General features: G+C 40.8%; 3 protein-coding genes across 9 annotated transcripts; 2 read left to right on the top strand and 1 right to left on the bottom strand.

The window, feature by feature from the left end:
• Positions 1–838: 838 nt before the first annotated feature.
• Positions 839–17,364, bottom strand: scml4 (Scm polycomb group protein like 4). 6 transcript variants are annotated; one of them, XM_086094189.1, is made up of 10 exons: positions 17,272–17,364; positions 14,185–14,296; positions 11,461–11,593; positions 6,710–6,961; positions 5,806–5,935; positions 4,843–5,043; positions 4,428–4,580; positions 4,107–4,334; positions 2,645–2,784; positions 839–2,246 (listed from the first exon to the last, which is right to left on the bottom strand). In XM_086094189.1, the coding sequence occupies exons 3-10, from the start codon at positions 11,461–11,463 to the stop codon at positions 2,121–2,123; spliced, it is 1,233 nt and encodes a 410-aa protein (XP_085950315.1). In that variant the 5' UTR covers positions 11,464–11,593; positions 14,185–14,296; positions 17,272–17,364; the 3' UTR covers positions 839–2,120. The 6 variants fall into 6 exon arrangements, with proteins under 6 accessions (XP_085950315.1, XP_085950316.1, XP_085950317.1 ...); XM_086094190.1 differs by having other exon boundaries at positions 14,185–14,302; positions 17,272–17,336; XM_086094191.1 differs by lacking the exon at positions 17,272–17,364 and having other exon boundaries at positions 14,185–14,305.
• Positions 7,772–15,959, top strand: afg1la (AFG1 like ATPase a). Of its 2 annotated transcripts, none has more exons than XM_086094186.1 (13): positions 7,772–7,932; positions 9,719–9,918; positions 10,053–10,104; positions 10,172–10,273; positions 11,236–11,366; positions 11,482–11,581; positions 12,639–12,697; positions 12,790–12,872; positions 12,961–13,031; positions 13,100–13,200; positions 13,357–13,497; positions 14,201–14,311; positions 14,505–15,959. In XM_086094186.1, the coding sequence occupies exons 1-13, from the start codon at positions 7,806–7,808 to the stop codon at positions 14,640–14,642; spliced, it is 1,416 nt and encodes a 471-aa protein (XP_085950312.1). In that variant the 5' UTR covers positions 7,772–7,805; the 3' UTR covers positions 14,643–15,959. The 2 variants fall into 2 exon arrangements, with proteins under 2 accessions (XP_085950312.1, XP_085950313.1); XM_086094187.1 differs by having other exon boundaries at positions 7,804–7,948.
• On the top strand, positions 16,381–22,287 carry LOC147162463 (forkhead box protein O3-like). The gene is made up of 2 exons (XM_086094185.1): positions 16,381–17,356; positions 18,585–22,287. Exons 1-2 carry the CDS (start codon positions 16,814–16,816, stop codon positions 19,728–19,730), a joined length of 1,689 nt encoding a protein of 562 aa, XP_085950311.1. The 5' UTR covers positions 16,381–16,813; the 3' UTR covers positions 19,731–22,287.
• The last annotated feature ends 842 nt before the right edge of the window (positions 22,288–23,129 follow it).

The following is a 23,129-nucleotide window of genomic DNA, read 5'->3' as shown; positions in this document are numbered from 1 at the left end:
CAAACATATGGATGGGAAAAAAAAAATTCTAAAGTATGGGCCAAAGAAAAAATACAAATGTATGAGAGAATAATAAAATGTGAAAAAAATCATATCTCAACTCATTATTATTTATATATTGCACTAAAACAGCCGCAGCTGCCAAAAAGCGCTTTGTTTTGTTTGTAGTATATTGTAGTCCTGTCCTGCAAATCTTCTATCCTCTGTTTTGTTTTCCTCTGCCGCTGTGGCAATGTATGAAACTCAACTGTTGCACTGTAATAGTATTCCGGCATGACTAATAGCACCCGAACAGAAAAATAAAAAATAAAATCAATAAATACAGAAATAAATACAGAAAGAAAGAGAAATATACACAAATATTAGAATATAATAAATAATATGATATAAAACAAAAAATAGGTAATATAAGATGGAAATTACACAAATAATGGATAACTTAAAAATATTACAAAAATACCTAAATGAAAAAAATGTTGCAAAATGTGTCCAAATTATTAAAAACCACAGTATTAGATGGAAAATACATAAATAGAACACAAAAAAAAGAAAAATATTAGGAAAAAAATACACATTTAGAAAATAAAAAATACAACACAAAGATTATTGGCAAAAAATATTAGACAAAAATATTGGGGAATAATAACAGCCCAAATATAAATAAAACATGACAAATATAAATCAATCCTATTAGAAAAGTATACGCTGTCCAGCAAACTAGTCCATGGCGCTTCCTTTGTAACCTAGAAAAATACAGGTAAGTTCCATTTGGTATAACACTGTCAATTTAAACAAATCTAGACACACACACACACACACACACACACACACACACAAGTGGTGGTTGACATGATTTTGATTTAATACTCACATACAGGATTAATATTACACATATTATTTATATTTCCTTGACATCTCACCATAACAAAACACAAACCGTCCTTGTACACGTCAACACTGATAAAAGATGCATTTTGAAAATGGTGAGGTTTGTAACATTTTGTGTACATTGAAACGCTTCCACACATTCTGTATACATGTATATTAGGGGTGTACATCTCACCAATAAAATACGATTTGATACGTATCTTGATTCATTATTAAAGTGTCACAATTCAGTTTTGTTAAATCACAGCAGATTTTCCAATTTGAATCGTTTTTCCTTACACAGGACCCCTAATGTGTATTCGTATCTATATCATCAAGTTAGAGTAAAACAGGCTAATTAAGTGGAGGCGTGCAGCTTAAGAAAAAAAAAATAGCATCAAAAAATCTTTAAAATAAGTTAAAGTAAATGCTTTAGTTTTTTTTCAGTGCAGATAAAGAAACCATCTTACAAAGCAGGGGTGGGCAAACTATTGTGCTCAAGGCTTACACATTGGCTTTTTAAAACAGACCAATGAGCCAAAAGCAGTTCAAATGTGTATGTAAAACAGTTTATTTGAATAAAAATAAAAATTCATTGTCATTTCTTAATTGCATAACAGTGGCGCCTTGAAATATGTATAATTTGCTATCCCGCCTGTGTTACGGCTCTGAAAGCACTTTTTCACGGCACAGCTTTGTCGTCCCACCGAATGCGTTTAACAAAAGGTAAAATTCAAAATGTTTTGTAACTTAGCACAAATTGAAGTAGATAAATAAACTGTCTTTCATATAAATACCTGGTTCATTTGCATTTGTTTTAGCATAAGCCTAACCTTAAAGACCAAAAAAGATTTATGTACAATAAATCTGATATTGTCTATTGTAATACAGATTTATTGCTTGTGTTAGTTTAAAAAAAAAATACACAGGAAGAGAACTATAAATAATAATCGTATATTAAATTGCAATTGCAATATATATATATAAAAAAAAAAAAATCCCAATTCGATTATTTTTCTAAATCGTCCAGTCCCGTACCTTCATCGCTCCATTCCATGTCAGTGCCGTTTATAGTGAACAGCAAAATGCGAGAAAAAAAAATGGTGTCTCCCACAGTGTGTGTATAAGGGGTTTTGTTAACAGTCATTCGTTGTTTCCTCCGAGATTCGATCCAGTTCTCAGCTACACCGTGAGCCTATTGTGCCTGTTTATTCTGACAGTTCCTGCGCACGGACCAATCAGGTGCGATGATCCTACAACTTGCTTTGCTTGAGCTTGTCGATGTGGTAGCACAGCTTGAGGGCGGGCCCCAGCTTCAGGCCGAGGTACTTCATGATCATGTCGCTCTTCAGCAGCAACAAAGCGTTGCCGTCGATCTCCTGCGTGGGTGGGCAAGGAAGGGGGCGACATCAGCTTGATTGGGAGTAATAGCGTAATAAGATGGAATGAATGTAAAGAATGAAACTGCCGCAATTTCTTTCATTGTGCGGTTCCTTCTGGTGTGCCCGCCTTGGCCACCGGGAGGCAGTGTAATACTGTACAGTCATGCAGACACTGACGAAGAAGAATTCAGAATTGCATAGGTGATAAAGAATATATGTCGGCTGAGATGTGCAACAAGCACGATGAGGATTTGAGTTTTCAGTAGTTTGGTTTTAGTAGTTTGGTAACAAGTTTTCAAGTCAATGAATACGTCATCGTTTTATGAATCGTAATGTCGACCTCAATCAAAGTAATCGTGATCATTATTATTTCTACGTGAGGGGTCTGGGCTCACGTGTTTCCTGAAGACGTCGGCGTGAGGTCCGAGGGCGTTGGCGTCGGCGTCCCTGACGAACCACACCACGTCATCTACGCTCCACGTGGACGGATCCTTGCCGGGGGACGGCGCCTTGGACTCCTGTGCGGCGTACACTCCTGACGGGACAAAGGCTGGTAAATATGCGGCTAAACACCTGACACTTGTTTAAGTACACCTGCGCACGTCAACGAGATCAATAACAAAATGCAACTAAAGTAAAAGTAGTGGGGAATGTGTTAGATCGTATATATAAGTTCAATAAAGATGACTTGACTCGACTAACTGAGTAAATGGCATTTTGGTCAGTTTTTCTGTTAGTTAGAAAGTAAGTTACTGAGTTAGTGAAGTAATTTAGCTGGCTGATGAAGAATTTGAAACTACAGTGCTAAAAGATAGAAAGTGAGTTAGTTAAAGGTGGTAAGCAGTATGTTAGTGAGTTAGTACATTAGTGAGTTAGAAAGTAAGTTACTGAGTGAGTTAGGGAAGGAGCTGCATACCAATTTACCAAGTTGTAAGTAAGTTAATGAACCGCTTAGGTTGTAAATAGCTAAGTAAGTTAGTTACTGAGTTAGTTCAAGGTGGTCAGTTTTATGTTAGTGAGTTAAGTACATTAGTGAGTTAGAAAGTAAGTTACTGAGTGAATTAGTGAAGGAGCTAGGAACTAGTTTAGCTTGTTGTAAGTAAGTTAGTGAATAGCTTAGGTTGTAAATAAGTTAGAAAGTAAGTTAATTAAACAGTTAGTTAAAGGTTGTCAGCTTTATGTTAGTGAGTTAGTACATTAGTGAGTTAGAAAGTAAGTTACTGAGAGAGTGAGTTAGTAAATGAGCTGCATACTAATTTAGCTAGTTGTAAGTAAGTTAATGAACAGCTTAGGTTGTAAATAAGTTAGAAAGAAAGTTAGTTACCGAGTTAGAGGAGTTCGAGTTGAGGACATTACATTACATTGGTATGTTAGTGATTGAATGAGTTAAGTGGCATTTATTTTAGTGAGTGATTAGTGAATGAGTTTGGTAGTAATTTAGCTAGTTGGTAGGTAAGTTAATGAATGAGTTGTGTAGTAATTAAGTTAGAAAGTAAGTTAGTTACTGAGTTAGTTGAGGTAGTTAGGGTTAGGGTTAGTATGTTAGTGAGTGATTTAGGTGGGATTTGAGTGAGTTAATTTGTAAAAACACCGGCGGTGAGTAAGTTAATTGCGTAAGTAGTAAGCTATGTAGTAAACTAACAAATGATGTTAGTGAATTATTCAGATGTAAGCTAGGGACTAGGAAGCTAGTTACTTAGTGAGTCAGGATGTAAATTATTTAGTGATTGAGAAAGTAGGGTAGTGGTTTAGTAGTAGTGAGTTAGTCGTGTCTAAGTTAAACACATTTGCATTTAAGAAATGTTTGTTTTTAGAAACTGTGACTGGCTGATGACCAGACCAGGGCGTACTCCTCACCTGTCCTGTTGCTTTCCACGAAGGCGTTGGGGCTGCTCGTCGATTGCCGGGAGGCGGCCGGCGCATTGGAGAACTGTTGAGACGCGCGGAAGCCGTAAGGCGACTTTGGCGAAGACGAGTACGAGGAGGAGCTGATGGAGCTGAACGCGGACTCCCTGTGCTCTGCCGCCGGGTATCGTTTGCCCTCCGCCAGCTCGTGGCGGTAATCCCCGGCCAGAGACGTTTCCGCTACGGGCCAGATGGAAAAAGGGAAGAAGGGGTTGCGAAAACAATTCATAGAAACGGCATATATGTAGATATAGAGGATGATTAGCGTTTTACCGTCGGAGTGGTAGGCACGCTGGCTGATGGGCTGGTCGCTGAACAGGTTCTCGCAGTGCAGGCTGCGACAAAGCTTCTTCAGGAAGCGCAGCACGTAGTCGATGCTGTTCACCACAGGCAGGCTGAGGAGGTGCTGCTTGCCGTCAAACGTGGCTGCAGCGCAAATGGACAAAATAAAAGTCGATATGTTTGCACTTTGGACAACATATAAGTGCACATCATCTGCCATCATGATCAAATTGGATTTTTCCTTTTTTGGACTATGCTTTTCGGGGAAGTAACCCATTCAACTTGATTCGGGATTTGCTGCTGAAACGGTAAACGAATAGCGAATGAATCTGAATTTGAATCTGAGCTCAAATAAATGGCCATTATGGATAAAAAGATGCGCAAAGCGCGACGTGTGACAAGCTACCCGATATCTTCTCTCCCCCGTATCCCTGCGTGAGCAGCGTGAAGACGGTCTTCTGCTGGAAGGCGCTGTCGATGCATCCCTGCACGGCCTGCTGCAGCACCACCGACGGCCGGTCGGGTCCGAAGTGGTCGGGCAGCTGCTGGATCTTCTTTCGGTCCAGGTTGGGGCCCGTGTTGGCCTGCTTGTTGATGTAGATGCACACTGAGCGCAGGAATTAACAATTTGAAAAACTTCTCTGCAAGTTTTTTTTTTTAATCATTAATCTCACTTAATAATTGGTTAGTTGATTTATTGTAAATAATAACATAAAACATATTAGTAAAATTAATACATAATTAATATAACAAATACATCCAAAAATACTGTATCTTATTAAAATATTTCATAATTAATTTATACATTCTACGTTATAATTTATCTTTCACCCTATAAAGCCTAAACCATGAAATATATGAGAACATTCTGATTCCTTGTAAATTGAGTATTTATTGATCCTTTTGAACAAACAAAAAACATTTTTGGAAAAATCAACTTCCACATATGACTTTTTATTTGTGTCATATTTCATACATCCGGTTACAAGGCTTTAAATTCGTACATTTATAACTGTCAAAAATATAATAAACTGGATGATACTGCCCTCTAATGGATTATCCGTGCAATGCATGTGTCAGATCATATACGTCAGGTTTTTAATGGGGGGAAAAAAAATTATACTCTTGAAATAGAGGGCTCAAAATGTCTTTTTTTTTTTTTTTTTCCTCAAAATGTCTTATATTATATGATACGTTTGGCGTTACAGGATTAAAAAACTATTGGTTGTTTACATGTAATTAAATTACTTATAAATATTAACCTAAAAAAGGGGGCGGGGGGAATTAAACCTAATTTATTTATTTTTTTAACGCTCCTAAACATTGAAAAAAGAAACTGGACAGACTATGTCGACTTGGCCCATCCTACCTGTGAGCACCTGCGGCGTGGCCGAGTGGGGAACTGTGGCGGCGTCCTGAGGGATGGAGCTCATGTCAGGCTCGGGGGTGCTGCTTGGCGGCGAGATGGCCAACGGCGTCATCACCATCCTGGGTTTCAGCTGCACGAGAACAAGAAAAATTTATATTGACTTCATTTGTTTTGCTTTGATTTCTTTGTGTCAACCGTGGGATGGATGTAGATGTGGGAGTGGGACTCATTTTCAGCCCTGGAGCTCACTTAAAAACATTTTAACGAGGATATACACTTTTACCCTTAACAGTGTATCAATCTACAATTTATTTGTATTTGAAATCAGAGGATTCGGACAATTTTAAATTAAAAAATGACTTCAAACGATTACTCGATTAATACAATAGTTGTCGATTTCCTCGATAATCGATTACTTGTTGATTAATCGATTAATTTTGACATCTCTAGTCAACAATAATTAGGCAGCTAATATAGCACTTTCTGTTAGCGCTCTTATTTAGTCCCACCACTTCCGGTGTATTATTTAGCGGATAGACGCTAACTTTATGATCACACGGAGGCTTTCCAAGCATACTTTGATGCCGTTAAAAGCAACGCTTGCGCCTCTTGAATGTGTTATTTTGTACAGACATCGTGTTAATATTGTTCCAATGGTGTTTGCTTTTAAATTATTGCGATTGGTGACGCTGTTTGTGCAGTCAGTGGTATATATCATACAATGGCCTTCTGAAACGGAATCATTTGTACAGTCTCTATTTTTCATGTTTTTATATATTTGACGTCTATAGCCGTCAATGGCAGTGAATGAGTTCAAATCAGATCAGTTACAAAACAAGCTTGGCCTGCGAACAACTTCGGGGCACCGCCGGTATCCCCCGTGCCCTCGCCGCCCAATCCTGACCTTGAATCCCGGCTTCCTGCCCCTTTTCTTGGGCACTTTGAGCGGCGGCAGCGAGTCGGCGTAGCGGTTGGCGAAATCCATCTTGGCCACGCTGCGCAGCGGGGGTCTTCCTCGCTTCCTGCCCGGAATCTTTCCCGACTGGCCTGGCATGAAGGAGGATGGCGCCACCGCGACCGATTGCATTTCACCGCCGTCGTCGTCGTCGCCGTCTGCTTGCTGTTGCACCGTCGCTGCGGGTGCACTCATTTGGAGCTGTTAAAAAGAAAAAGAAAAAGAAATCCAGCTTACCAAAAGAAGAAAAAGGCTCCCTGTATCATCGCATCCCTCTCGCATGCTCTCATTAGACAAATGCACTCAGCGGTAAATGGGTGGGAGATGGTTTCGGGGGTGGGGGGGTTGTTTTCACCATGGCTACACAGCTATGTAGTACGATTAGCGCCCACGACAGCGACCGTCTCCTAGCCCCCGCGTAGGAGACGTCCGTTGACAAAGGATGTAAACACTCACCGCCCGACGCAGACAAGCAGGGGTGGGGGGGGGGGGGGGGGGTGTCCCGGCGCGCCTTGCTCGTCTTACCGTTTAAAGGCGGATGTAAAACTGCTGCTGTGTGTGTACGGACCGATGGACAGATGGATAGAGAGAGGGAGCGAACGAGCGAGAGAGAGAGAGAGAGAGAGGGAGAGAGTGAGAAAGAGAGAGACAGCGAGAGAGTGACACAGTATGCGCCTCGAGGTAGTGGCAGGGTAGTAGTGATGGGGTTGCTCTGTTGTCATGGCAACAAGCCTGTAAGGCTCCCATGTTTTGTCTGCAGCTCACTGATGTGGTGGTAAAATTGCACTCGTTTCAGTTACCAGACAGGAGGATGTGCGCCCATATATGGGGGTCGAATACAAACTCGGCTCAATTAGAAATATATATATATATGTATTGATGTGTGTTTTAAAATGAAAATCCATTATACATTAAACAGTACAGACTATTTCATATTTTTTCCAGCAACTCAAAATGGAAATAATGTCTCCCTCTGTCGGCGATTAAAACAAACGCCACTGTTTTGTTCTCAGTCACTTTGTCCATAAAGTTATTTTCAACCAAGATGGCGGTGTGGATGCCGCTGTCTTCCAAGATGTCACCCCCAGCCTCTCTCGGCTGCACTTTGCTACGGAGAGGGCAACATTCCACCATAAAACTGCTCAAAACTGTAATGTCGTGTCGCAGACGAGGTGAGACGGGTTATTGGTGAGTTTGTTTGTTTTTTTAATTCGAAAACTTAGACAAACTCACCATATAAACGTGGGCTAACTTGAGCTAATGGGGCATATTATAGTCAAAATAAGCATTGTAGTTTCTACGTGAACTCAATTTGCGTTCGTATTTACTTTACTTTCCACGTCCGGGCAGCTGTCACGACTCACAGTCGCTGGCATGTTTGAAGCAGTGGTGGAAAGTGACCAGTGTTACTCTACAACTGCTTCATTACTGTTGTCATGTGCGTTAAAAATCAAATTAATTTATGTACATGAAACAAGCATGGTTCATCAGACACGTGACGATTTCATTGATTTTTTCCAGTCACTACGCGAAAAAAATAGGTATATAATAACAAACAAAACTAAAGCCTTCATCATTTGAAAAGTGCAATGCATATTAAATTGAAAATGTCAACAGCAAAACCCCAAAAGCCTCCTTTTAGCAAATTAATATACTGTACAATTGTACTGTAAATTATGAATGCATTAAAAACCGGAAATAAGGCTAAAAATAATGACGACTATTGCTGTACATTATTTTCATAATAGGTGCCATGTATAGAAAAAAAAACCTAATAGTCAAGAATGAATAAGCTAAAGTTGTTAGAAAACAGTGTGAGTAATATCACAGTTGGGAGACATTTGTGATCAAATTCATGAAATTAGTGTTGGAAGCGAAGGAAAATGAGAGCCGGGACAGCAGGTCAGAGTTACATCACAAAGGATAGAACCTGGCAAACTGTAAGCCAAAAAAAAAGTCTGTTAGTTAACCCATTTACTTCGAATTTGGTAGAAGTATAGAAAAATAGATACTACGTACTACTACTAATAATAGGGCTGACCGATTTAAATAAAATATTCTAATTGTGATTTTTTTCTTCAAGTTTCTCTTTGCATGTATTATTTGAAGAAACACAAGCAATAATTGAATATGCATTACAATAAACAATATAAAATTTATGTTTATAAATGTTTTAGTATTTTTGGTTAGGTTTACGCTAGAATAAATAATAATGAATTGTTGATTATTATTATTTTTAGAGCCATTCAGGGGCGGATATGCACATGCTTAACTCATTCACTGCCATGAATTCATAAAAAAAACAAAAGGAATATTAAAAATTAGGAGCAACAAGCGCTATATATATATTTTTAACTTTTAGAACAGATACACCATTTGTTATTATCATGCGATTAATTACGATTAACTGACGCCCCTAATTTTTAATAATTGTTTCTTTTTCTTTTATAATTGTAATTTTTTTTTGTTCTTTTTTAAATAATCTTTTTTTTAAGAAAAGATGATTAAAAACTCGGAATGTCAGGCGATTACAATTTTTAATCGTAATTAATCACATGACTTCACTCGCGATGAATCACAAATTTTATATCTGTTCTAAATGTACCATAAAAAAATTCTAGGTTTTCATACTCTTGTTAACAAAAGTGGGAATTTTTTTTTAAACTAATAGAAATAGTTAAAATTAATTTTTGACAGTCATAGCCGTCAATGGCAGTGAATGAGTTAATAACTGGACTGAGGTAGATTTTCCAGGAAGCTGTACTTAATTTGAGGATTTTTGTTGTACTTTTACTCCCTGTATTTAAAAACATACCTATATTTAGTCCAAATAAGCTTGATACGTTTTAAAACTAATATCTATAATTCTACTTAAGTCATCCCTATTTTGGAGCTGTCAGTTTGCACACAAACGAGCAAGAATGTCTGATCTCGCCGTGTTGTTTATCTAACGCCAAGGCTTCGCGGCGGAGGCCCAGCGTGTGTCGGAGGAGGAGACGAGCGGTGGCTACGGCGGCCCCCTGGATCACTACAGCGGGCTGATCCGGGATGGGACCCTGCGGGAGGACGAGCACCAGAGGGCCGTGATGCAAAAACTGGACCAGCTGCACAAAACAATCCGCGGCTACAGCAATACGCCCACGTCCATCTTCCAAAAGGTATAACGGCAAGATATCCATATATGACTGTATTGCTACAATGTGTCAAAATATAACGGCATTCCATGTTACTCGATTAAAAACTTCGTGACGATATTGTGCTGAATCATTATTATAACGTTTGTATCTTGTAGTTTTTCACCAGGCCGAAGCCTCCCAAGGGTTACTACATTTACGGCGACGTGGGTAAGAGACACTCGTAACCGTATATCACCTTTATTTGCTACCGAATGAGGTGTGGTCATTATTTCAGGCACGGGTAAAACTATGGTCATGGACATGTTTTACTCGCATGCGGAGACGGAAAAGAAAAAGAGGGTCCACTTCCACGGCTTCATGTTGGACGTACACAAACGTGAGTGGGATTGTTTTATGTTAAAGGTGGAACAAAATAGCCATATTGTGATGTTATTGCCTCTAGCTATCTTGAATGGCACCGTATCAATTCCCAGCCCTAATTATCGTTGTATTTACTTTATAAAGTTTAATAAATAAAAATAACTATTTTATCGTAGTCAGATATTGTGATGTCTGTTGTATCGTGATATTGTTGATGAACATTCCTGCCCGAATTTAGAATCGATAATAGCCGAAGTTTCCAACACTGTGAAAGTACCCTGAATGCACCATTTTGCTTGCGTAGCATTAGCAACTAGCAAGTGTGTAGCGTATGTTATTCTGGTTATTCTGCTGTCCCTAAGCGTCCCTTAAGCTGTTTAATGACATCCCAGTTTGAGTTGACTGTAAAACTAAACACACGACGATAAGAATTACATCCACTGTATATTTAAATACAAAACATGCTTCGTTTTTAAAACATCGCTAGCCTAGCGCTAATGCTAAAAACGAAGGGAGGATCCCGTTCAAATGCTAACAGAAAGTTAGCATCGACTTCGCGAGTGTTTTTCCTTCAAATAACGAATATTCACACACAAAGGCTGTGGGAACACCCACCCACAGGTAAGATAACACTACGCAAAGGCACAAATTCTTCCCAATGTGTGAAAAACGAGTTATTTTAATATAATTTAATCCCAACTTTCTTCTGTACTCACTTTAAGTGTGTACACTATGGATGCATGTTACCACACTGCCCCCATGAGGCCAAAACGCACAGGAACAGTCAGTATTTGTTCTTTCAGTTTTTTTTTAATAAGTATTTTATTTTCTTATTTCACGTTCTTATTTTTATTATTTATTTATATTTAAAAAATGCATATCAGTCGTGCCCTATTTATCATAGTTGTATATTGTGAATTGTGACGTATGGCTTCCTTCCAATATAATGATCGTGAGATATCGCGTGCGACTGCACAGGCATCCATCGCCTTAAGCAGAGTCTGCCAAAGAGGAAAGCGGGCAAGATGGCCAAATCTTACGACCCCATCGCACCCGTTGCCGAGGAGATCAGCGAGGAGGCTTGTCTGCTGTGCTTCGATGAGTTTCAGGTAACGACCACGTCTGGATGAATGTGATGATGATGATGATGATGATGATGATGATGATGATGATGATGGTGATGACTATTGCGCGATGCCTCACCATGTCATGACGTCATTCCAGGTGACGGACATCGCCGACGCCATGATCCTCAAGCAGCTGTTTGAGAACCTGTTTCTCCACGGGGTGGTCGTCGTGGCCACGTCCAATCGCATCCCTGAAGGTGAGAAGTGAGCTGATGGGAGGAAAGTCATGGACGCAATATTAGGTACAGATCCAATACAAGAGCTGAATTGAAACGTGCACTTAACTCGTGTACTTCATTGCATCATGCTGGTCTTACTAATGTTGTGGTTTACCAACGTGACAGGGGGAATTAAATGCAATTGGAAATGTGACCAAATGTAATTAGAAAATAAAAATATGAAATATATTAATATTATTATAATTATAAATATCAATTGATGACATTTTAAGTTTAAATTGAAATGAAATTTGATTTTTATCAAATCAAAAATTAAACCACAAATTATGTGAGATTAAATTCTCACTTATAGTAAGTCATATTAGATTAAATTGAATTAACTAGTAAATCAGGAATAAGATTTCATTACAAGTTAAATGACATCACATTAAATTAGAAATTGCAATTCAATTATATAACATAACAACAATAATAATAAACTGAAATTAGATGTTTGTCGTATTTAAATTAGGAGTTGAATTAAATTGGGCAGATTTAATTAAGTCATGTAGGATTTTAATAAGAATTGGAATTCAATAAGAAAGATTTGATTAATGGAAGAATTAAATGAGAAGGATGCAATTGAATTCGATATTAGGTACACTTAAATCAGGGACAAAATATTTATTTAAATTAAGAATTTATTCATTTAAATTGGGAATTCAATTAAATTGTTTGATTTATATTAAAGTAAGAATTTAATTCAATTAAAAAAATGATTAAATTACTCTAAATTGGGAATTATAGTAAAATAATAGCACAAGTAATTTTTTTCAGAAACCCCAAAAAATTGAACCATTTGCATCATGAGATGATTTAAGCAAAACTTTTTTTTAAATGACTTAGACAATTTATTTTAATTATTTTTCATTTATTAATTATTAATTATTCTAATAGGGTGACAAAATGAAATATTAGGAATTGTAACATAAATTAAAACTACGTTTTTAAAAAAATCGTGCAACTTTGACACACAATTAGAACAAATAAAATGATTTGAAACGTTATCCCCCGCCCCCCCCCCCCTCCTTTCCAGACTTGTATAAAAACGGGTTGCAGAGGGTCAACTTCGTGCCTTTTATTGCCGTGTTGCAGGTAAGACGCCATCTTTGTTTTTGTCGTCGTTTTAGCCCGTCACGCCAAATAAGTCCACATGACACCGCTCAGTCTACTCAAATATTGTGCAGAAATATTGCCAAACTATTCGTCTGGATTCAGGGATCGACTACCGCAAGACGAACAGACCTTCCAAGGGGAAACTTTACTTCCTGTAAGACATCCATGTATCATGTAACCACTTTTTTTTTTTTTTTTTTTATGATTATTATTCCTACCAATTATTGTTATGTTCACATCAGTTCCAGTGAGCCCGATGCAGAAGAGACGCTTGACAAGCTTTTTGACGAGCTGGCCTTCAAGCAGAATGACAGTAAGTCGTTTTTAACCTAAGTCCTATTTTGATTATTAGAACGATTCATAGTTGCATGCACTTCACAGTAACGCGGCCGAGAGTGCTGAACGTGCACAACCGGAAAGTGCGCCTGAACAAAGCGTGCGGGACCATTCTGGATTGCACGTTTGAGGAGCTGTGCGACAGGGTAAAAAGGCTTAAATACATTTACATCCATTTCAATGGGGAGCTGTTACTTTGGTTTATCAAACATTTTGGGTTGCCCCATTTAAGTTGGTAACCCGAGGTTCCAGTTCCTTGTGAACAAAGCGTTAGGACGTGACCGGGCTGTTGATGATTTCAGCCTCTCGGGGCCAGCGACTACCTGGAGATCTCCCGTCTCTTTGACACCGTCTTCATCCGGCACATCCCGCTGCTGACGCTCAACAAGAAAACACAAGCCCGCCGACTCATCACGCTGGTGGACGCGTTCTACGACCACAAGGTCGTCTGCTCTAACCAATCGCCTTTCTTTTGGCAGTTAACAATTTTGGCTATGATGCAAGTTTTCAGACCTCACTGAGTCCGTTGCCTGCAGTCTAGCCATCGCTTGGAAGTGGCTTTGGATCTCGGCCCAGCCTAGCCATCGGGTCATGGGCAGAGAAACTCATGTGGGATTGGTTATTGTGTTAATATCATTCGCTCTCAGCCATTTTGACTGAAGCAACCCCCTTCGCTCCCGGCTGTTTTACTGGACTGATTATTGTGTTCTATTGCTATAAAAACATACAAAAGAAAGTCTTTTCTTTCAGCAGGAAAAAAAAAAGTACATTTCTATCTGTTTCTGTTTTGCAGCAATTAGCATGAGAATATTGCTAAGTTTCAGAATCTTTCACAAACCTGTTGAAAACAACATGCAACATGCAAATCCTGGCTAATCTCTTATGCTCTGCTGCCACCTGCTGGCCATTTTTTGCAATAGCTACCATTACTTGAAACGACCTCTTAAGGTCAGAAGATGCATCAAAGCCTTCTTTCTGTATGCTCTAAATACGTTTTTGCGTTGGAATGAGTTAAGTGCAGAAAGGCTCGTTCACAGACACATTTTTTAGAAATATGGAAATAACTTACAGACACGCAAATACTTGCAAAGAAACATTCAAACAAAAAGTCGATATTTGACAATGTTCACCCGTGTGCCGCTTCAGGTGCGTGTGGTGATCCTGGCCGATCACCCGCTGGAGGAAGTCTTCGTCCTTGAGGGCGACCACGGCCACGACGAGAGCCACATCCTCATGGACGACCTGGGACTCAAAAGAGTAAGACGCGAAGAGCACTTTGCTTCGTTTTTACGACGCATGTAAAAAGTAGAAAAACTGAAGAAAAGGAAAAAAGAAAGAGGAGCTAGGAATAAACTTTGTTTGGTTGGACGAGATCCGGCGCTTGTAACGTCACAGAACACTCAAAATGCTCTGAAACCATGACGACCAGAGCGACTTCCTGTGTTGACAGGAAGAGGCCAGCAGCCTGTCCATCTTCAGCGGCGAAGAGGAGATGTTCGCCTACCTGAGGACCGTCTCCAGACTCACCGAGATGCAGAGTGAAGAATACTGGCTGGAGGGAGACCGCAGCGACAAGTCCGAAGCATAATGTTGTTCCACATGCTTGGCTTTTTTTTCCTTTGCTTTTTTTATTTTTTTACTTTTGCTTGCTTTAAAAAAAAAAAAAATTTGTAAACTTTTGCTTGCTTATTTTTTTTTTTGACTTTTGCTTATTTTTTTTTTATTTTTTAGTTTGTTGCTTTTAATGGATGGAGTTTTAGGGCCACACTCTCATTGTAAAGTTCTACATTTTGGGGGGGGGGGTTAAAGTTGTATTTTTCTAGAAAATACAACTTCCATGTTGAAAATATACAATTTGACATCTGTAAAATTACAACTCTAATCATGAAAATATACCAAACACAACTTAATTCTTGGAATATTAAAAATATATCCTCATGAGCTCAAAAATTTAACACTTTGAGAATATATGACTTTTATGGATTTTTTTCTTTTTTGAAAATATACAGCTTTTTTTTTTTTTTTTTACATATTTTCCTCCAATATTCAACTTTAATTTCATATTGGTACAATTCAATCATGATATGGCATTGTAGTACTCTTATGACTTTGATATTGAAAATATGGCTTAATCTCAAAGGGTATATACAATTTTTTTCTTAAAAAAAAAGACTAATAGCATTACAACTGTAACATTATTCTCGGAATATGACTTCAATATAGAATATATATATATATATATATATATATATATACACAATGTTTTGATCCCCCCCAACTTTAATCTCTTAAAATAGTTGAGTCTCACAAGATATAATTTAAATCTCAAGTATGACTTTTATCTAAAATCCTTTTTCTTCTACTTATACAGCTTTGATATCAGAAATAAATGTCAAATGTTTTATCTAAAAAAAAGACTACTCATATAGTCGTCAATGCAGCACAACTTTATTCTTATATTTTAATCTAGAGAATATAAGACTACTTTTTGCTATTTTTACAAAGTATGCAACTTTATTTTCTCATGAGATTCTATCTTTACTCTCAAAAATATGCAACTTTTTTTTTTCTTGACAGTGTGACCTCAATACTCCTTTATAGTTTTTAAATGGAAGCGGGAAAGAAACACTATTCACTCCAACCAATGTTAGTGGGAACACAGATGTTGTACAGAAATTATTTATTGCAATCTTTCTGCACTTTAAGACATTATTTTAACATGAATCTTTTTTTTTTTCTTTTTTTTTGCAGCGGTCCAACTCTAAGAAATTGCAAGGAACCATTTAAAGTTTTGGTGTAATATTTATCAATACTGCACATGCAAATTTGTCAAGAGGAGTTTTGTAATTACTCAAAAATTGCAACTTAAAATATCCTCAAATTAAATGTATACAATATTACTGTACATGTTTTGTTTTTCATTTCAGTGGTACTAGCGCCATTAGTAGTATGTGGGCTCCCTCTAGTGGTATGTGAAAGAATCACTGCTTAAGATGGTTCACTTGTATTTAACTATTTGCATATGATCAGTCGTTTGTTTCAACACTTTTTAGATGCGTTTGATAAACTTTTGTTTAATACATTTTAATTAAATTATTTTTAGTACAGTTTTAGAATGCAGTATTAATATTCAAACTGAAAAAAAATATACAATAGTCTTAAGTATTTATTTTAGGTGCTACTTGGTGCAAAAAGTTGCCCTAAAAAAGACTTTTTTCCGACGTTATTTTAATTTTTAGTATAATCTGCACCCTGCTGGGCATCCCCATGGGGGGGCCAAAGGGGTGACGTCACTGCTCTCTACTGTCACTTTAATTCGGAGCAGCGCAGAGGAGGAAGAGGAGGAGGAGGAAGAAGAAGAGGCGCAGCTGCAGGGTTTGTGTCGTTGAATGAACGTTTTGCATGTGCAAACATCACTGTGGAGCTCGTGTGCTGCTGAGCGGGGAGCATTTCTGCAGGGACGAGGAGGAGGTGCAACAATGAAGATGCCCAGGAAAGTCGCGGGGGGAAATGGTCAAGATGGCAGCGGAGTGACGTGTTAAATGCTTCTGGGTGCTTTTGCGGAGGAACGCCAAGCCGAGATCGCACCCCTTCAATTCCCTGTCTCGGGTCCGCGAGGAAAAAGCCACCGCGATGTCTGTTTAGCACGCATTCCAGCAAATAGACGGCAACCGACACCCCCACCCCCCCTCGTCCACCCCACACATTGATGGAATGCGACCCGAGTGACTTCCCGACCCACTCATCGCCCACCGCGACATGGCCGAGGCCAGCGAGACGAACGTGGAGATCGACCCGGACTTCGAGCCCCAGAAGCGGCCGCGCTCTTGCACTTGGCCGCTGCCCCGTCCGGAGCTCGACGCGGCGGACAAACCGGGGGCGAACGACGCTGATGTCATCCCGGAGGAAGACGATGACGACGAGGAGGAGGAGGGAGGAGCGGGAGGAGGAGGAGGAGGCGGCGGCGCGCCCCGGGAGGCCACCGGGGCTCTCGCGCCGAGCTCGCTCACTCCCGCCGGCCTCCGGCTCGCCTCGCAAGCCTTCGCCGAGGAGGCCGCGGACGGCTCAGCCCCCCCCGCCGCCGCCGCCGCCGCCGTCGCCGCCGCCGCCTCGCAGCAGCTGCGGAAGTCGTCGGCTCGCCGGAACGCTTGGGGCAACTACTCGTACGCGGACCTCATCACGCAGGCCATCGAGTCGTCCCCGGAGAAGAGGCTCACCTTGTCGCAGATCTACGACTGGATGGTCCGCTCCGTGCCCTACTTCAAGGACAAGGGAGACAGCAACAGCTCGGCCGGATGGAAGGTGAGCGAGCTCCGGACGTCGTCGTCGTCGCCGCGCGCACCTGCAACCGCGACATTTTACACGGCATTGTAAATAATAGCACATTTTTCAAAAATATTTTTAAAGTGTAATGGGGAGGGGAAAAAGTGAACTCTGTGCTTCACTCTTTCTCCCACAGTTGTCTCCACATTATTCCAAAATGGATTCAACGATACCCCCCCCCCGCTCAAAATGCTGCTCACTGCACCCCATCAGGACAACATTTAATAGTTCAAATAGTAATAAATGTAGTGAAAACTGTGAAGCGCTTTATTTCTTCCACGTTTTCTTACAGCCTTCTTTCAAATTTGATTAAATGCATCTCCCCCTCAAAAATGTGCCCTATAGTGACATGAAAAACTTTTTGCTTTGTGTGTGCAAAAAAAAAAAAAAGAGAAAAAAAACCCTAACTTTTAGATTTATAGCCTGATTCCAAAATGTATTGATTGCATACCCCTCAAAATTTTACAAATAACTCTCCGTAACTGTTTAAAAAATATATGTTTGGACATTTATTAAAAATAAAATAATAATAATAATGAAATATATAATAAAAAAATTATCACATTATTTTTGTCCTTCAAAATTCTATATTGCAATGCCTAATAATGACAAGATGAAAAACAAAAAATTGGGATATGACAAATTCTTGGAAAAAATGTATATTAAAAAAGTCAAATATATTTGATTAGTTTTTCAAAATACAAGCATTTTTTTGCTTTGACTTATGAGTGATAACTTGAGATATGAGTGCTGTATGATATCAGCAAACAACTTGACTTCACAACAAACAACGCATTGCCAAAATGGAGAAGAATTCTTAAAATAAAAAGCTGAAAACTCGTCTTAAATGCAAATTTGATGTGTCCATTTGTATTTTAGGCCACGTTTGTAACTTTGCATTGTAAACATAGTTAAGTCATTTAAATAAACATGCCCAATGTTACATCACGGCACAGACAGTGTCACGCCTTCCCGTTGTTGAGGATTATAGTCCAGCCTGGAAAACCAATTCATCTGTCATGGAATCAAGTCTGACTAGAGCTTTGCGGGATTTAGATGCGTGTGCGCGCGTGCCAGGGAATAGGATCGTAATCCAGCGCGCGGATGGAACGCGTGTTGATTCCCGGCAATTTCTCTCGAAACGGACGAGACGAGTCGATTCATCTTCGCGTTCTCTCTCTCATGTGACAATCCTTACCTCCCGCAGAATTCCATCCGGCACAATCTGTCCCTGCATAGCCGCTTCGTGAAGGTCCAGAACGAAGGCACCGGCAAGAGCTCGTGGTGGATGGTCAACCCGGACGGCGGCAAAGGCGGCAAGGCGCCGCGTCGCCGCGCCGTCTCCATGGACAACAGCAAGTACATCAAAGGCGCCCGAGGCCGCGCCACCAAGAAGAAGGCGTCGCTGCAGGCCGCCCAGGACGGCAGCTCCGAGAGCTCGTCCAGCCTCTCCAAGTGGACGGGCAGCCCCGCGTCGCGCAGCAGCGACGAGCTGGACGCCTGGACCGACTTCCGCTCGCGCACCAACTCCAACGCCAGCACGCTGAGCGGCCGCCTGTCGCCCATCCTGGCCAACCTGGAGCTGGACGAGGTGCCCGCCGACGACTCGCCGCTGTCGCCCATGCTGTACTCCAGCCCCAGCAGCATGTCGCCGTCCGCCGGGCACGCCGGCCTCCCCGACCTGGCGGGCACCTTGAATCTCAACGACGGGCTGATGGACGACCTGCTGGACAACATCAGCCTGGCGCCGTCCCAGCAGCCCCCTCCCGACGAGGACGACAAAGACCAGGGCGGGTCCGTCTTCACCTTCGGCGGCCCCGTCGCCGGCTACGTGGCCAACCCGCTTTTCAGCCCCGCCTCCATCACCAGCCTGCGCCAGTCGCCCATGCAGACCATCCAGGAGAACAAGCAGACCAGCTTCTCCTGCGCCGCGCACCTGAGCCTGCAGGACCTCCTCAGCCTGGACTCCGGCAACGTCCTGCTCACCCAGTCCGACCCGCTCATGTCGCAGGCCAGCACCGCCGTGGCCCTGCAGAACTCGCGCCGCAACACGCTGCTTCTGCGCAAAGACCACGCCTCTTCTCCCGTTCAGGCGCCAATTTCACCCGCCCCGGGCGGAAATGGCCTCAAGTCTCCCGGCAAAAGCTCCGGCCGGGACGGCTTCCCGGCCGCCGCCGCCGAGCTGGACCTGGAGGTGTTCAACGGCGCCCTGGAGTGCGACATGGACTCCATCATCCGCAACGAGCTGATGGAGGCCGACTGCCTGGACCTCAGCTTCGACGCCGTCCACAACGCCAACGTCAACCCGGGGGGCTTCAAGCAGGCGTCGACGCAGAGCTGGGTCCAGAGCTGAGGGGGCTCAGCACGCGCCGGGAAAAACAAACTGTGTATTTATGTCATCTTACCTTTCCATCTAATTTAAATTTGAGGTGTGACGATAAAGAAGCTAGCCACATGCCAATTTACCAGGACGGCAGTATAAAAAGGGGCTACTCGCTATCCAAGCTAGCTTTTTTTTTTTTTTCTTTCTTTTTTTTTGCTAGCTCACTGTCCTGCACGTAAAGTTGAAGTGGATCTGGTTTCCGGGTGGTATCGGAGACGGCAATGCGGAAAACCACGACCGGAGTGTTAAATTTAACACCCGATCGCACACGGCCCTTTGTGTTGAAAGCAATTGTTGCTGATGATGCTAGGTGCTAGCCACGCAGCTAATGGTAATTGCTCAGGCCTGCCAAGCTTTTATTATTTACGTTAAAAGCAGTTGTCTCTGTCCAAGACGCTAGCCACGTATCAAATCACATCAACGTGCGGATCCGTTGTTAAAAGTCGATACGAATTCTGCCTGAAAGGCGCAGGCTCTACCCGTTAACACCTTTGGGTTACTAGCTATCTAAGTTAGCTCTTTTTTGTTTACTTTGTGTAAGACACGACGGACGTGGAATGAAGGGTTGAATTCATCCTGCGAATTCTCTGGCTTCCAAGTTGGCATCAAAGACGAATCGCCGAGAGCCGGCTTAACCGCGAGCAAGCGTGAAAGATGCTATCGGCTAGCACAGCTAGCATTTCCACAGCTTTTCTCCATCTTAACCGGCGAATTTGCCGGCTCTACCACGAACACGTCTGATGCGCCAATTTGCCGGGAATTAAGCCGAGACAATCGATAGCAAAACGCTAATCGGCGGTCGGGTTTTTCTTTATTGTCACACCTCGCACGTTTTGGGTATTGTACTCTCAACTCTTTTACACAAACACACAAAAATACCGATCAATGAACCTGAGCGATGTGTCATACAGGAACAGGAACAGAAGTTGCGTTTGTCTCAGGGAAGATGATTCCGTTTTCTCGCGTCGTCATTTTTGCCAAACCAGGGCCGAGGGCCCGTTTACACGTGGGGAGAAAAACTAAAGGAGAATACTTGACATCTTTTTATTTGTATTTTTTTTTTTCTTTGAGAGACTAAAAGGAAAATTTGACACACACCAAATATGAACGTGTACAGCTAATACGAGCGGACACATTGTGTGCTTTATTTAAAAAAAAATTTTTTTTTTGGGGGGGGTTGCTTGTGATTATTAGTGACATCATTGTGAAGTTTAGTTCTTGAAGGTACGTAGCTCGACACGAGCCCGCAGCCCCGCAACCATGGTCCACTTTAGCAGAATATCGGAAGTAGCGCTCACATTGGTGGATGCAGCATTTCAACACCCGATTACCGTCGCCGATTCATGTAGCGGTTCGGCGCACGCCGTAGCCAAATACACAAACACGTCCTCACCCCCACGTCGACAACTTAGCCCAACAGTATATAAACATTGTTACTTGAAGCTAATGCCGCTAGCAGCGTTAGCTAATGCTAATGCTAATGCAGGCACTAGCCGGTGCGTTCAAATCAACAATTATGGCAATGCAAATGGATTGTTATTTTTATTTCTTGAATCAATACACGATATTTAGGAATTACAGCAACGGCTCACAGGTACAGTGCTTAACAAATTTATTTGATCATCCGTTCAGAAATGAGAATTATTGCAATATTGTGACTTTTTGTATATACTTTATTCTCAGAATTTTTTTTCCCATGTTAAATAACTTTTTTCTTGTGGTGGTATTGCACCTTTTCCACCATAATATTACAACTATATTGATTAACAGCTTTTTTTTTTTCATAATACACTTTTTTTTCACTAATATGGTGACTTTTCCCGCATTAATCCACAACTTTACCTCCCAGAAAATTGCAACTGCAAGGACAAAAAATTGTGTTGCAAAAATGGAAACTTTTTCACAGTTGATTCTACTATGTAGAGTTCATTTGCACAATAGTGGTTCGTAATATGGCAATTTTTTCCCCCCCACACGATTTTACACCCTTTCATGTTGTATATTTTTGCACCTTTTCTATCACAATATGACATTCTTGTAAAATTTTAATTTTCCGTGTTGATTTACTTTTTTTCTCTCACTAATATCACACTTTTATTCCACTAATGTGATTATTTTCCCCACATTAATTTTGCACTTTATTCTTGGAATTGTGGCTTTTCTTTATATATTGCACCTTTATTCCACTAGTGGTGACTTTTTTCCCCCCTCATATTAATCCACAACGTTATTCCCAGAAAATTGCAATTATTATTTTTTTTTAAACAACCTTTTTCCTTGTCCATATGTCTATTACAACTTTTTCAACCCACTTTATTCCTCTATTTAGACTAACAGTATGTTGGTTCTCGTAATATGGCCATTTTTTCAAGTTAATTAACTCACTTTTTCCTCACACTATTGCACTTTTTATGCTTGGTATTTTATGATATTTGTGTAATATTACATTTACAATATTGAACTTTCCATCGGGTACTGCTTTGAATATGTTAGTTAAGCACTGTATGTTGCCCATTAAATCAGTGGGGGTGGGGGGGGGGGGGGGTTGGCTAGTAGCTTACCCAAGCTAACCGTTAGCTTCCTTTGGCCCAGATGGACAATCCAGACCAAACTAAACCACATGAATTGTTTACTATAATGTTTACTTGTGCGATGCTGCATCCCCCCATTTTATCACTTGTAGCGTTAAAAAGCTACAAAGGACGGACAGTGTGCAATCTTTCCGCTTTGGTGACTTGTCGGTGCTATTAAAAAAAAAAAAAAAAAAAGATAGCAGGGTGGGGTATTAGCAACCCAGCCCTCACCCCCTCTCCCACCCTTGTTATCAGCACTATAGCAGGTGCTGCCACCCTGTGACGGGAGCCAGTATCTTCAGAGCCATCCTTGCCATTTCATTTCATCACCACAGTATTTGAAAATATTGCCAAACGTTTCTGCGTATACATAACTAGAAATCCCGTGTGTAGATAGTAGGAAGCATAATTATAATAAGGGCAACAAAAAAAAAAGAAAAAAAAGTGAAATTACGTTTTTGTAAGACCACCAGGATCTTTTTTTTTTTTATTTATTTATCATATAAATTGTGTGTTAAAATAGCCTTTTTGTTCAAGCGCATCCATTTCAATGCCGCCTTGTTTTTAAACTTTTTATTTTAAATATTTTTTTTTACATTTTTTAATTGTAAATCATTGGTGTGCACTTGTCATCCTTCTCCTCTTGCTCCCACCAGAACAAAATGGCGGTGCTTGCCAGCTTCTCAAGAGACGGTGCATGTAAATAAAGCTTCCAGAGCCACTCTAGCAAATGTTTTTTTTTCTCATGTGTGTGCGTAAAATTCAATTGCCCCTCTCCGCCCCCAGAGGAATTGCA

Source organism: Leptonotus elevatus, chromosome 14 (assembly GCF_054856555.1).
Source record: "Leptonotus elevatus isolate MCC_2025b chromosome 14, RoL_Lele_1.0, whole genome shotgun sequence".
Taxonomy (NCBI): domain Eukaryota; kingdom Metazoa; phylum Chordata; class Actinopteri; order Syngnathiformes; family Syngnathidae; genus Leptonotus; species Leptonotus elevatus.
This window is presented reverse-complemented; position numbering and strand designations above follow the sequence as displayed.